The sequence below is a fragment of the Gadus chalcogrammus genome, chromosome 6, assembly GCF_026213295.1.
Source record: "Gadus chalcogrammus isolate NIFS_2021 chromosome 6, NIFS_Gcha_1.0, whole genome shotgun sequence".
NCBI lineage: Eukaryota > Metazoa > Chordata > Actinopteri > Gadiformes > Gadidae > Gadus > Gadus chalcogrammus.
The window spans coordinates 20,848,205-20,864,010 of record NC_079417.1 but is presented as its reverse complement, the minus strand read 5'-3'; the positions used below and the strand labels follow the sequence as shown (position 1 = coordinate 20,864,010).

General features: G+C 46.8%; 1 protein-coding gene across 1 annotated transcript in view; it reads left to right on the top strand.

Annotated features, from left to right (window-relative positions):
• LOC130383788 (citron Rho-interacting kinase) overlaps positions 1–15,806 on the top strand; it is a 63,185-nt gene that overhangs the window by 36,092 nt on the left and 11,287 nt on the right. Inside the window, exons 21-25 of the mRNA XM_056591586.1 lie at positions 4,337–4,459; positions 5,352–5,574; positions 13,177–13,338; positions 14,597–14,752; positions 15,616–15,799. Coding sequence (XP_056447561.1) covers positions 4,337–4,459; positions 5,352–5,574; positions 13,177–13,338; positions 14,597–14,752; positions 15,616–15,799 — 848 coding nt within the window. The remainder of the gene's footprint in view (positions 1–4,336; positions 4,460–5,351; positions 5,575–13,176; positions 13,339–14,596; positions 14,753–15,615; positions 15,800–15,806) is intronic.

Here is a 15,806-nt window from a genome sequence, read left to right as displayed (position 1 = left end):
ATTCCGTGGCACACGCACACAGATCCCCGTTTCAACGACAGAGTCAACCTGGTCTCACAGGGATCCGTGAAATGACCATATATATATATATATATATATATATATATATATATATGAATGAAATTCATATTGACGTATGGCTCTATATCCCTATTCTCGCCCATGCACCACTCTTGAATTTAATAGACCTTTTTCGTTGCTTCAGCGAGGTCTGGTGGTCTCCGTGTACAATAGATAAATAAATAAATATTGATTTCTAACGAAATAAATAAATATCTATAAATATGTATGTGTATTTATATTTATATATATATACACATACATATTTATACATATATAGGCCTATATGTTTATTTATTTTGTTGCTTCGAGGAGGTCTGGTGGTCTCCAAATATAATAAATAAATAAATTATATATATATATATATATATATATATATATATATAAATAGGTAGGTCTAGTTGTGGGCCAACAGAGGCTGCATTTATAATAAATAATTAAATAAATAAATATAAATATGTATGTATATAAATATATATATATTATATATATATATATACATACATATTTAAATATTTTTATTTATTTTTTATATACGGCGACCACCCGACCTCCTCGAAGCAACGAAAGTGGTCTATTCAATTCAAGATGGGTGGGCGAGAATAGAGACATAGTGCCATACCGTCAATATGAATTTCACTCATAGAATTTCCGAGAGGATTGTCAATGGTCAGATACAGATCTCGTTATAACAATAATTTATATCGATTTAACGAGATAGGACATAATGATAACGCCAAGAAAATAAAGACTACATGGTTATAATAATTTAAATATAATTAACTTATAAAGCATATAACGAGACAGTTGTCTATGATCTAGTTGTGGGCCAACAGAGGCTGCTTTTTAACCGAATTCGGCCTATAACCTTATACATATAATAGTCTAACTCTAAATGTCAAATGTATGATATGCTGTAGGCCTACGTATAGTCTAGTTTTTTATATTATAAATATTTAAATATTGTCTGGTTATACCTGAACCACATTCCCCATAGAAAAAGTACATCGTGTTAGTTGGTGTTACAACCCTCTTCGTTGATTGGATTGGTGGAAGTGGATTTTCAATGGTCAGATACAGATCTTGTTATAACGATAATAGCAACATGGTCTACTTATAATATTATAACTAAATAATTGTATATTTACTTATATATGTATAATATATATTTTAATATTTAATTAGTTCAATATTAAACCAATGCATTTCAATCTGGAGATTATTTTCGATTTCAGAAGGGGGGGCTGGATTCATTAAAACAACAATCCTATGGTGGTTGCCATCGACCGCCCCCCTTCCACCCCCCCCCCCCCGCCCCACCACCTCCCCCTTCCCACAGTTTTCGTATTATTATTTTAATTTCTGCAACATCCACGCATATAGCCTGCATTTAATACATGTTATAGTTCATGTTATACACACAATAATCTGAACAAACCCTCGAACATATTGATTCTAGATTCCTGTGATAGGAGTGGGACGCTTTGATGAGGAACATTAATGTACACAATGTATGCACCGTTCACTTTGTAAACGACTTCATGATTTCAAACATCTCTGCTCCAAACCACGTTATTGACGTTTAGGGCAGCAACTGATTTGCCATCAATTGTGTTGTTTTTGTCGTAAAATAGGGTCGGCTGGCTAGGAAATAGAAGGACACCTTGGAATATCTTTCCATTTTACGCAGTTTAAACTTCTAATTAATACGTTTTTTTGGTATTGAACTTGACTCGTTTTTTTCTTTAAATTGCTGTAAGGTGTTACATCACTCTGAGAGATGCACATGGACAGATTTTGTAGTGACAGAGCCTAGGCCTATAACCTATTAGTGAAAGCAAAACACCAAGCTCATTGATTTAACAAGGCAGGGTTATTTGAAACAATTAAATATGTTATCATGTGTGAGAGGTCATTCCTCCTACTGAGCATGCTTCCTATTTATGTCTAGTGTACCCCTACTGTCCACAAGCACACATCCCCCTCCCCATATGGATATGGAGAATTGTTGCCACGTCCCGTTGGTGGTGGTGTCATATATATGAAAGAGGGCATTCAAACATACTACAATGATAAATTAGGAGGCCGAAGCCCTAAAGGAAGGTATGCAATAGGTGACTGAGGCGAGGACATTAACAAGTAAGCTATAGACCTGGGATCTCTTTTAAATCAAAGAGGGTCTCAAAGGAGGCATACGATTATCAACTGGGGTTCTCCAGCCCTACAGGAAAGGTTCACACGGCTTCATCAAATGCTCCCTTGAAACAAGCCGTTGCTAGAAATTAATCTAAATTAGTTGACAAGAGATATAATCTTGTAGATTAGACCTTCAACCAGGATGCATTTTGGGATTACTCTGTGAAAATTGTGGGTCTCTGGAAAAAAGCCAGCTCGAACCCTAACCCGAACCCAAAACCCCCTCCCTGCCTTCGGGGTCAGAGAGGGCCAAGTTCGCTGTGGGGGTCCCAGTTATAAAATAAGGTAGTCAAGTTTCAGGGACCTTCCTATCTCAAAAACTGTCTTTCAACCAAATGCTGATCCACTGGGTCTTGCAGGCAACACTTCTGAGAGGTTTTGTCCAAAAAACAGTCCATTTTGGAAAAAAAATGTATGTAAGGGCTAGAACTCTAAATCTCACATATGTCGGACCCTGGGAAATGTGCTTGGCATCTCTAGCTATCTTGAAAAGGCGGGAAAGGGGCGTGACCTCCAACAGTAAGGTAAACGTGCATAAGACAGGTTAGTTTCTGGTCCCCATTTTTGGTGGGATGGAGCTGTAAATATATATGGTCATTTTACAGATCCCTGTGAGACCAGGTTGACTCGGTCGTTGAAACGGGGATCTGTGTGTGTTTGGCATGAAATATGAGTGTCAATGACTTGCATTGGAGCAAATTCGGTTGGCATATCACGGACAAATTAAGTGATTCCGTGAGGCCACCACAGACTTTGAGTTAAGCGCCCGTGGTCGACTTGGTCGTTGATACAGGGATCAGTGTGTGTGCCACGGAATATGAGTGTCATTAACTTGCATTGGAGCAAATTCTGTTGGCATTTCACAGACAATTTAAGTGATCCCGTGAAGCCACAATGGATTTTGAGCTAAGCACCCGTGGTCGACTCGGTCGTTGAGACGGGGATCTGTGTGAGTGCCACGGAATATGAGTGTATCTGACTTGCATTGGAGCAAAATCCGTGCCATATCACGGAAATTGGCTTGTTTCCGTGAGGATTCCACGGATTTTGAGTTAAGGGTCCGTGGTCATTTCACAGAGTCCTGTGAGACAGGCTGCAGGAATCACACAAGTCTTTAGTTCCCTGCATCACAATCGCTATTATTCAGAGCGGGAAAATCTGTTGAATATCCAATATCTTTCCCTGAAGAACAAGAACCATTTCAACCTCTCCATTAGCTTCTATCACTACACTTTAGTTCTTACGGTAATGTTATGACATTACAACGACGTTCAATATGCTCATAAAGTATTGTTTGAACATGGATAACAGCACTGGGCTACCCCACATAACATTATCTACAGCTGTAAACTAGGAAAAAACATTATCTACAGCGGTAAACGACCCCAAATAACATTATCTTCAACGGTAAACTACCCAACTTAACATTATGTACAGCTGTAAACAACCCCACATAATATTATCTACAGATGTAACTACTAAACATTATCTACAGCCGTAATATAACCTCAATGCAACTAAATGCATTAACTTGTCCGTGAGCATGATTTATGAGTCACATCAGATAGCTTTTCACCGGCAATGGTGGTGAAGGCCACAACTTCCCTAGGGCTTCTGTTATGTTTTGTTTGAGCTCCCGCTAGATGCAGTAATGCTATTATATTATATTATCCCTTTCAAATTTAAATTAATAAATGTTTAAAGGTGCAAGTACCCCTGACAACCCTTAAGACTTTAAAGGGTTGGAACTCTATGGGGTACTTGTTGCAATGTAACAACAGAAACACACACAAAAATAAAACCACAAACCACACACAAACGAAGCCTTCTCTTTTGCTGGAGTACCTTTTTGTGTTTTCTGTTGCGTGCGTGTGTGTGTGTCTCTCTCTCTCTCTCTCTCTCTCTCTCTCTCTCTCTCTCTCTCTCTCTCTCTCTCTCTCTCTCTCTCTCTCTCTCTCTCTCTCTCTCTCTCTCTCTCTCTCTCTCTCTCTCTCTCTCCTCTGTATCTATAAGTGTGTGTGAGGTCACGGTGAAGGTTCATGGGGAGACGGTATTAACTGCCATAGTGATGTTCCCTTAGATCCACCTGCAGGCCGTGTTCTCCCATGAGAAGGTGAAGATGGAGGGCACCATCACGCAGCAGACCAAGCTCATCGACCTCCTGCAGTCCCGCGTGGACCACGGCGGCTCCAAGAAGAAGAAGGTCAGCATGGAGGGACAGGAGGTTAAATGTTAAAGGTTACAGGTTAAACAGGAAACCTGTAGTTTTGAGATGATTCGTCTCGTCTGCTATGGTCGCTGTGTTAATCAGGGTAGGCTTGACAATACGTTTTTCACATCACTCTAATGAATAAATTAATAGGTTGTGGTTTAATAGTTTTTGATAGTGTTTCTAGATGGTTCTATGCAACAACAATTGACCTGTCGCTAAGCTCCGCCCTTAGAATGCAGATGAGCCAATGACAATCCAGCCATCGGCCGGACAACTCCATTGAAAACAACAAGGAGGAGGCATAATATAACAATTTAGTGGTGGATTTATGTTGTTTGTGAAAAAATTAAAACATGGTCAAACGATGTGCTTAGACTCGACTCGAGAGGCTAAAGAATGGGGTATATTTAATCAATTTTCAGGGCAAGAAAAAGTGTGTAATGTGGATCAGATTGTGCGGCAGGCCAGACTACCAACTGAATCTAAGTTTGTTACCTTCTGTATGTAATTAAAGTTTTGAATATACCCCTCAATAGCGTAATGTAGTCCCTTTCGATTGAACCTGAAAGAAATTAAATCCTTTTTTCTCCCAAAACATCATCGTCAGCTGACATTTCTCCATATGTGTTTTTGTCATCGAGTCTGATTTTTCCGAGTTCGTCATGGTAACGACGATGGGGGGGGGGGGCGTGAATTAGCGAGAGGTCTATTTATTTAACCGGTTCTCCAAAGAATGGTATTGAATGATATGAAAGTGGAAACAAATTGTATATTTCATATATATTGTGTGTGTGTGTGTGTGTGTGCATGTGCGTTTGTGTGTGTGTGTGCATGTGCGTTTGTGTGTGTGTGTCATGTGCGTTTGTGTGTGCGTGAGTCTCAGGGTCTGTTTGGCGGGCGTCGTCGTGAGGACCTCCTGGCTGCCATGGCGGCCCAGTCCCAGTCCCAGGGGGGGGGCCCGGTGCCCAGCGGGCCCCCCGCCCAGCCGGTGCCCCTCCAGTACAGCGACATCAAGGTGGCCCTGGAGAAGGAGCGCTCGCGCTCCTCCGACCTGGAGGACGCCATGCAGAAGATGAGGGCGGAGCTACGCTCACTCAGGGAGGAAGGTGAGGCCGCCGGCCGCTGAGACCTCTGTACTGTAGCTATGGTAGTCTGTACCGTAGCTATTGTAGTCTGTACTGTAGCTATTGTAGTCTGTACCGTAGCTATGGTAGTCTGTACTGTAGCTATGGTAGTCTGTACCGTAGCTATTGTAGTCTGTACCGTAGCTATTGTAGTCTGTACCGTAGCTATGGTAGTCTGTACTGTAAATATGGGAGTCTGTACCGTAGCTATGGTAGTCTGTACCGTAGCTATGGTAGTCTGTACCGTAGCTATGGTAGTCTGTACCGTAGCTATGGTAGTCTGTACCGTAGCTATTGTAGTCTGTACCGTAGCTATTGTAGTCTGTACCGTAGCTATGGTAGTCTGTACCGTAGCTATTGTGGTCTGTACCGTAGCTATGGTAGTCTGTACCGTAGCTATTGTAGTCTGTACCGTAGCTATGGTAGTCTGTCCTGTAGCTATTGAGGTCTGTACCGTACCTATTGTAGTGTCTACCGTAGCTATTGAGGTCTGGTCTGTAGCTATGTGGTCTGTACCATAGCTATTGAGGTCTGTACTATATCTATGGTATTCTGTACCGTAGCTATTATAGTCTGTACAGTAGCTATTTAGGTCTGTACCGTAGCTATGGTATTCTGTACCGTAGCTATTGAGGTCTGCACTTCTTCCAGAATACAGCAGTCCGCCCTTTTAGATTGGTAAAAGTGCCAGACTGATAGCTGACATATTGGTGCAGAAGTGAGTGTCACCAGATTAGAGGCCATTTGGATCATCATTTGTCAGAGGAAAAATATGTAACATTTTTGCATTAAAAACGAAAAGCAATTAGACCTACCGTAGGTTATAATTCTGGTTGCGTTTTGTACTTACATCACATTCTTCCCTCCAATGATCACACCCAAAGAAATCTGTAGTTGTATTCAAGGTAACATCCCATTAAGATTGGTCTCATGTCAATGGCAACATATGCCCTTTAACCCCTAACTTTCAGTTGAAACACACAACATGGTAATCTAGTAGAAACCAATCCATTTATTTCAACAGCAAGCTAGCCTACCCTCTCTATTCAGATTCACTATGTAAGCCTTATTATAAAGGTTAATAGGGTTTCAACCTCCTCCAAATCTTCACGTGTTATTGATTCCTTAGCCGTTGTACTGCGAGCCGTTGCCTCCAGTAGCTGGTCCACATGCCCTCGCAGACCATGTCAGGCCCTACACGCACGGTGTACGCCATTGGTCCGGTCTGTGACAGAATCTCTCCCAGCTGCCATTTCTGGTTTTTACCTCTATAGTCTCTGGCAAGCACTTGGTGTCCCACACTGAAGGTTCTCAGTTGTTGACATGTTTGCGAATGTCTGGCTTTAGCAAATCCAAACGCAATCTCTGGTTCCTGCCCATGAACAGCATCGCTGGTGTCTGTTCCGTTGTAGCGTGTGCTGTGTTTCGATAAGCCAGTAGGAAGTTTGCCACTTTTTGTGGTAACAACGTTCCCTCCTTCCCACTTGCTTTCATCGACTGTTTGAAAGACTGTACAAAACGCTCCGCTAAGCCATTTGTTGCAGGATGTTGAGGAGCTGAGGTAATGTGCTTGACACCATTCTTCCTGATTCTGACTCACCAGTTGTTGAGGCAAACCCGTGCGTGAGAAGAGTGTTCGCAGCATGTCCACAGTTTGAGCAGATGTGGCCTGTTTCACTGTGAATACTTGGGGCCACTTTGAGTGGGCATCCACCACAATGAGGAACATCCGATCCATAAAGGGTCCTGCATGGTCAATGTGAATACGTTGCCATGGAGTAGTGGGCCACTCCCATGAGTGGAGGGGTGCTGTCTGGGGCTGGCGCTGCATCTGCTGGCACCCACTGCAGGTCTTAGCGAGGCTTTCAATTTGGCTGTCTATGCCAGGCCACCAGACGTAGCTTCTAGCAAGGCTTTTCATCTTTACTACACCGAGATGCCCTTCGTGCAGTGACTCCAGCACTCTGGAACGCAGCTTGGGGGGCACAATGACACGTGAGCCCCACATGACACAGCCTTGACACACTGATAGCTGGTCACGACGGGTGGAGTACTCAGGTAGCAGGGGGTAGCCATGAATTGGCCATCCATTCAACGTCAACTCATATACCTTGGATACTGAGGGATCTCTGTTGGTCTCCTTTTGTATCTGAGCTCTTGTGACAGGAAGTGACTCCAGTTGGGTCAAGTGGAACACGTCATCTGGATCAGTCATGTTCCCCACCGGGTGTGGCTCGTGTGGGAGGCGTGAGAGTCCATCCGTGTTTCCGTGCAGTTTTTTCTCTTTAAATTCAATGGTGTAGGTGTGAGCACCTAGAAACAGAGCCCATCGTTTTAAGTGTGCCGCTGCCATTGCTGGAACACACTTTTGAGGGTTAAATATCGACACAAGGGGTTGATGGTCCGTGATCAATGTGAAATGCTTTCCGTATAGATATTGGTTCAACTTCTTCACCCCCCATACTAAACTCAAGCCTTCTCTGTCAATTTGGGCATAATTGCATTCTGCAGCGTTTAGAGATCTTGACGCGAAAGCGATGGGCCGCTCCGTCCCATCAGGCATTCTGTGTGAGAGCACAGCGCTGATACCATACGGGGAAGCATCGCAGGCAAGGCGCAGAGGGAGACTCTGATGTGATGAGCTGTTTAGCAGTCTTAAACGCTCGTTCACAGTCTTTGGACCACTTCCATTTCTTGCCCAATTGTAACAAACCGTGTAGGGGGTGCACCGTGCAACACAGTGGAGAGGTTTGGCAGAAATGTGTGGTAGTAATTGATGAGGCCCAAGAATGAGCGCATCTGGCTCACATTTTCCGCCTTTGGTGCTCTCAGAACAGCATCGATTTTGTCCTGAGATTTGTGGAGTCCATGTCTGTCAATGATGTGACCACAATACTCAATTGAGTCTTTGAAGAACTCACATTTGTCCTTGTTGGCCCTCAATCCATTCTCCTCCAATCTCGACAGAACTCTTTGTAGGTTTGTCAAGTGTGTCTCATCATCAACTCCAGTGACAATGATGTCATCCAGAAAGCATTGGGTTCCCGATATCCCTTGGAGTACTTGGTCCATGGCCCGTTGCTTTATCGCTGGGGCACTAGATATACCAAAGACCAATCTGTTGTATTGGCCTTTTGTGGTATTTATCGTCAGATACTTCCGTGAAGACCCCTCCATTTCCATCTGTGAATATGCCTGAGCAAGGTCTATCTTTGAGAAACGCTCTCCACCTGCCAGGGACGCAAATATAACATCAATGCGTGGGAGGGGATACTGGTCTGCATGCAGGACAGGATTCACTGTGACCTTGAAGTCACCGCAGATGCGTACAGCATCAGTCTTCTTGACCATGGGTACAATTGATGTTGCCCATTCACACAAGTCAACTTTGGAAAGAATACCTTGATCCTCCAAGTGCTGTAGTCCGCCTCCACCTTTGGGCGAATGGCGTAGGGCACAGGACGACCCTTGTGGAACTTCGGTGTAGCATTTTCCTTGAGAACAACCTGTGCTTTCAGGTGCTTCAGTGTGCCTATTCCGGGTGCACTCACACTAGGCCATCTGGCCGTGGTTGTGGCCGTTTTCACACCTAACATCAGTACATCAGTTTCACTGACCTGATGTACATTTCTGTCCCTCTTTCCTATTTTCCTTTGGTATGATTTATTATCACTTTGCTTCGACCTGCACATTTTCTGTATGTGTCCAGGTTTGTTGCACTGTCTACAGTCTTTATCTTTGAACCAGCATTCAGTTGGGTCATGTGAATTTTTCCCACACCGAATACATGATTGTGTTCTGTCCTTCGGTTTAGTGTGAAATTTATTCACAGAGCATTCTCCCATATTTTTCTTTTGCAATTGAATTGCTTCTTTTGCAACAGTTTCCATTGAAACAGCGATGTCATATGCCATATCCAGTCTTAGATCTCTCTTCGTCAATAGTCTTTTCTGTGTACTCTCATTGTCCAATCCGCATACGAGCCTGTCTCTGAGTGCAACCAAAAGTCCCGCCCAGAATTCACAATGTTCAGCCAATCTGTGCAGCTCCGCCATTTATTCAGCTATAGACTCCGTCTTTAACTGATCTCTCTTATGGAATCGGAAATGTTCGGCTATGACTAGTGGCTTCGGATTCAATTGGCATTTTAGCAAATCCACATTCTGTTGGAACGTTTTCTCAGATGGCTTATCCGGCATTGTGAGGTTATGTAGCAAATTGTATGTCTTAGCTCCCATCAGACTCAAAAGCACAGCAACCTTCTTCTCGTCCTCCACGTCATTTGCCACACAGTAATGTTCAAGTCTTTCCACATAAGCAGACCAATCTTCTACAGTACTGTCAAAACAATCCATCCGTCCAATATTCATTTTCACTTGTTTCACTGTGAAAGTTTTATCCGGTCACTTCTTCCGTAGGATACTCTGTACCGTTTCCATTAACGCAGCCACCATGCGGGTGGGTAAACAACGCGATTCTGACGGCCATCAAAGACACATTCGACCTGTCTTATGGAGCATTGCACCGTGGGGATACAACACGATTCTCGTTGCCAATTGTTGTGTACTAACTTCATTAATACAACGTAATAAGGATGTCTAAACCAGGAGTTGTAGTGAACATAGTTTTTACTGGATCTACATAACTGAGAACATAAATCACTGCGCACTGTGGCAACTCGGTACTCGTTTGGGCCGGGTTCCACGGATAAATGACACGTTTGTGTGCGGGATAAGCCATCCAAGGCATTTATTACAGACAGCTTCAACAAACAAGGCACTCGCGGTCTCTAGGGCCTCCGTGGGCCTCTAGCTGCTCGTGGACCTGAGCGCTTCCTCCTTCCTCGCTCTCCTCCCTGGTCTGCCCAAATGTCAGTCCTTTTATATTGCCTCCTCGGCTTTCGGCCAGGTGTCCCCCAATCACACTGATTGGGGAGGCGAAAGGGCTGCTCCCGATCGCCGTCTGGTGGGTGACGGCGGTACATGCCGTCCAGGACCAACCCTCGGGCTGGTCCGGGCCGAGGCTTACGGGGCGGGATGCCACACTCCTCCACCCTTTGTCCAAGCCCCGGGTAGACAGGGGACCCGCCCAGGCAGGTATCTCGTTGTGACAGGGCGTCTCCTGCGGCGGCGGCCTTGTCCCTTGCGACGGCGGCAGCATCTCTCGCAGCGTCGACGACCGCACCCCTTGCCGCGACGGCGACCGCATCTCTTGCCGTGACGGCATCACTCCTGCCCCGGGATTCTCGTGCCGGGTCCCAAAGCCGGCGAAACATCGGGCAATCCCTCCCAATCAGGAGCGGCACGGGGAGGTTGGGTACATCCCCGCCCGAGCCGTGAACACCCTGTGTGGGGTCCGGATGACCACGTGGCAGGTCTCGTAGGTCCGAGTCCCCCCGTGCACGCAGGCCACCTCCATGGGTCCCCCCTCCCTTCCTCCCGCCAATTCGGGGCGGAGGAGGGTGACCACGCTGCCGGTGTCCAGCAGGGCCTGCGTGTCCTTTGCCATGACCCGTGCTGGTACGGTCGGGCTCCCGGACGTCCCCTGCGCCCAACAGGTCGCCAGCATGCAGGGCCGGCCCGCCCCCACGTCCGCGTAGGCCGACGGCAATGTCCCGTCCCGGTCTCGCTCTGCGGCCTCGTCTCGCTCTGCGGCCTCGTCTCGCTCTGCGGCCTCGTCTCCTGCTGCGGTGCCGGCGGCAGCGGCGTCCCTTGCGGCGGCGGCGGCGTCTCTTGCGGCGGCCGCGGCGTCTCTTGCGGCGGCGGCGTCTCTTGCGGCGGCGGCGTCGGAGTCTCTTGCGGCGGCGGCGACTTATGTGGGTATACCACATACGGCGGCGTCCCTTGCGGCGGCGGCGGCGTCCCTTGCGGCGGCGGCGGCGTCCCTTGCGGCGGCGGCGGCGTCCCTTGCGGCGGCGGCGGCGTCCATTAACAAGAACGACTTAGGGTCTCCGTGAGCCTCTAATGGGTCGTCGTCTCGTGGGCTTCCTCGCTCTCCGTGGTTCCCGGTCCCTTCTGTCTGTCCTCATGGCCCTTTTAACATGGCTCCGGTACCATCCAGCAGGTGTCCCCCAATCACGCTGATTAGGGAGAGAGAAGTGGTGCTCTCTGTCGCCGGTCGGTGGGTGGCGGCGGTATATGCCGTCCACCACCTCACCTCGGACCCGCCCGGGCCGAGGTTAATGGGGCGGGATGCCTTCATTATGTGGGTATACCACATACATAACAAATAGGGGGAACATTGAACGTCAAACAACATTCATCTTCATCGCTGACCATGGTGATTGTCGCTGTCCATCTGAAACCACCCAGACATGGTGGCCGTTTGACAGAACCGAGGTCTACTGGGTTGTGTAAACAGACAACAACGGACAGGTGGGGGGTTAAAAACGAACTATTGAATAAAGTAGGTTTTGTTTAAGATGCCGAGGGCAAAGGGAAGGTAAAAATCCAACTAAATGTCTTCCCGGACTGGGGTAGGTTTACTTGTGAGGGCTTCAGGGGTGCACTGGCGGCTGGGAACTAATGATGTGAAGTTCTGATATTTTTTCAGATTCAGACCTTTGGATCTCAATCCTTCGAATGAACAGATCTTTGAGTTGGATTGTTCATTTGCGAATGCGGAAATTGGAGAACAAAAGAACGAGGTGAAGCATCCAATCACAGATATAGATCGTACATACCGGACGATACAAGTAATGCGCATTGGCAAATCCAAGAACGAATCCACAAAATGAGCGATCCACCCCCAGATACCAATCGTACGTACCGGATCGCACAAAAGATTCTTTCAAAAAGAAAAATTATTAAAAATAATAATAATCGCCCATCACTACTTGGTAGACGACTAGGGGAAAAGGGGTGAGACACGGCAGGAAGCAGAGACAATATGTTGCCTTTCTACAGTGTCCCTCTTCAAAGTATTTCTTTGAACTGCTTACCGTTATGTAGCCACCATCCTTGCCCGAGGGGGAAGGCACAGCCTGCCTTTGTAGCTGGCAAACTGGCTGGTGGCCGCATGGCCGGCAGGGGCTCACCATGGCCAATCAGGCAGCAGGTGCACCGGGTAATAGGGATTGTCAATAACCTCTCTCAGCGTGTGTCTTTGAGGAAAAGGCTGTTTTCCTTGGTTGCTATCCCCTTTTTCCCTGTGGAGTGTCTTGGGGCAGCGATTCCCTCCACAATACATGAAATGTCTCTGAAACGAATCCATCAGATATGACCGTAGGCTATGATATAAAACGAATAGGCTATGATGTGTGTGTTTGTGTTGTGTCGAGACAATCTGTTAAAAACACCTTCAAGCAGCCCGCTTGTCATGGAAATGAAAATCAAAGTGTGAAAAAACCGCCACAAAACATTATTGTTTGGCTTCTCTATGATTATTGCAATAATAATTTAAAAACAAACATTAAGCAACCTTATCGTCGAGCTCACAACAAACATGTGAGTGTTTCCCTCACAGCAAAAAACTATGGATGAGTGTGTATAACACAGACCGCTCACCACAGGGCGTGTCACTAACGCCCAACATGACGAGCTCAAGGCCCACTGACCAATCAGACACCGCCTCCCCCCTGCGCAGCGCTGCAGTACAAGGCCCTGGAGCACGGCGGCCCAGCGGCCCCGCCCCCCTCCCGCCACATGGTGATGTCCTCCATGGTGAAGTCCCCTGAGCACCAGCCGGGCCCGAGCAGCATGGCCCCCGCCAGCTCCGCCCGCCGCAAGGAGACGGCCACGCCTGAGGGTGAGGGGCGTGACAGGGTGGGGGGGGGCACACACACACACACACACACACACACACACACACACACACACACACACACACACACACACACACACACACACACACACACACACATGCACACACAATTGAGAAAATGCCCTCCCAGCCGCGGGTCGGCTGTAAGACTCTCACCATCTCTCTCTCTCACTCACTCTCACCTCTCTCTCTTTCGCGCGACTTTCAGAAAGAAGGAAGGTCACGTTTGAAAGTAAGTCTAAGTCCGAACCGCTGGTGCTTTGGTCCGCTACTCGTCCACCTATCCTCTCTTATGCACCTCATCTGTGGCCGTTTTTGAAAAAGAAAGGCCGGATTTTAAAAGCTCTGCACTCAAATGCAACAGCAGACACAATGCCAGAGACGGCTGTGGTCCAGTGCAGCGCCTTGTTTTCAGTGCAGACTTAAGAAATCTGAAGCGGGGGCTTTGTTTTCTTAACTACCAGTTTACTATGAACGCCAACTCTCCAAACCTCAGCAAAAACCACACACCTTCAACCCCCCCATCACACACTAACATCTGTGTGTATGTGCCAAACTCTTACTTCTCTTTATACCGACCAAATGGTTGCATGAGTCATGCCTTAAAACGTAGCATCCAGTCGAAACTCTTCACCTTAAGTGGTTTATATTTGGAAAAGTAAGATCAAAAGTTTCATGGTGTAAAAGTAATTTCAAGGTTGACCGATAGGAATCTCACCGAGTTGCTTTGCTACAGTAAAGTCTGAAATGTTCCTACTAGCTAAAATTACCCTTATCCCATTTTCAAACCGATGCGTGCAGAAGCATGAGCTTTACGTTTCTCGGTAACACAGTACTAATTATTGGTATCTAATGCTAACATTATATTAATATTTCATAATGTTCCTTCACCCAGGCATTCATAGCTTGAGTGCCTTTGACTGGATAGTACCTTTTATGTGCCGCAGCAGCAACATTCTTTATTTCTTTATTTACGACGATATGTTTTTGCTTTTGCCTCTTCCTGATCACCTGAATCGATCCTCCTTTTTATGAGCCTGAATTCATAACTGATCCTCCATTTGTCGTCGACAATCTCCGGAATGAAATCCCTTCGAGATGTACCCGTTTCTGACCCGTTTCGCATCCAAATGACCCGTCACTCGTTCCTCCCTGACCTCTGACCTCTGACCCCCCCCCCCCCCCCCCCCCCCCCCCTCCGCTCCCCCCCCCCTTCCCCCAATCCTACCCCGCATCTATTCAGAGTACAGCCGTCGCATGAAGGACAGCCAGCGCGAGCGGGACCGGGGCCACCACGCCACGCCCCACCACTTCTCCGTGGGGCTCAACATGCGGGCCGCCAAGTGCACAGTGTGCCTGGACACTGTGCACTTTGGCCGCCAGGCCGCCACCTGCCTGGGTGAGCTTTGTCTTCTGATTGGTGGACGTCACACATTGTCTGTGTGTGCGATGCCTCTGTGTGTGTGAGACTCCATGTCCACCACATGTCGTTAGCCTCATAGCATAATTGCCTCAGTCATATCTTAACCAAATTGTGATATTTAACCGAACTATACCCTCCTGAAAGCTGCTGATTCACTGTGCCTGATTGGCTGTGTCCTAGGCTAATCAGAGTGCATTCCATAATCACTGTCTGCCTAAGTCATCTATTTGACCTAGGAATTGTTGACGCTAAATACAAGATGAACCTTAAAATATAACGATATTTAAAAATGCCATAAATCATGCCCTTTTGTACAGAAGCCAAATCAATATGTTTGACATTTTCTTTTCATCCTTTCTGAAGCCAAGTAAACACACGATGTGATCCCGACTTCATATTACTGACATACAAATCCATCTCTCCAGTACTCTCTTAAAGGGCCCCCATTATACCACCATGTGTGAGTGTGATTAGCCATTACAAGACATTTTAAATCTGCCCTTCCCTGTGCCTTAGTGACATCTCAAGTGGGAGTTTCCACCCAGATGTAAGCTGGATAGATCTACCAGCCTAACCAGTGGATTGTAGCGAATGTTGCTGATCTATCCAGTATACATCTATTTGGACAGTTCCACTTATGATGACATTAAAACAGGAAAAGGCCCATTTTCAAATGGCTTGTAATGGCTAATCAAATTCACACCTGGTGGTATAATTGGGGCCACCTGCTGTGGTCCATTAAGAGTTAGTGAACAAAATCCTTCCATTCCATATGTGAGGCGAAAGAAGTAAAAGCGAAGTGTGCCATCTTTCTCCCATCGCTCTCATCTCTCTCCCAGAATGCCACGCCCTCTGCCATCCCAAGTGCTCCCCGTGCCTGGCAGCCACATGCGGCCTGCCCACGGACTGCGCCATGCACCTTTCTGACGGCCTGGGCCGGGACAAGGGCAGCTCCCCCGGACAGCTGCAGGGCAAAGAGGCCGGGGTACACGTGCACCTGGAGGGCTGGATGAAGCAGCCCAGGTGGGTC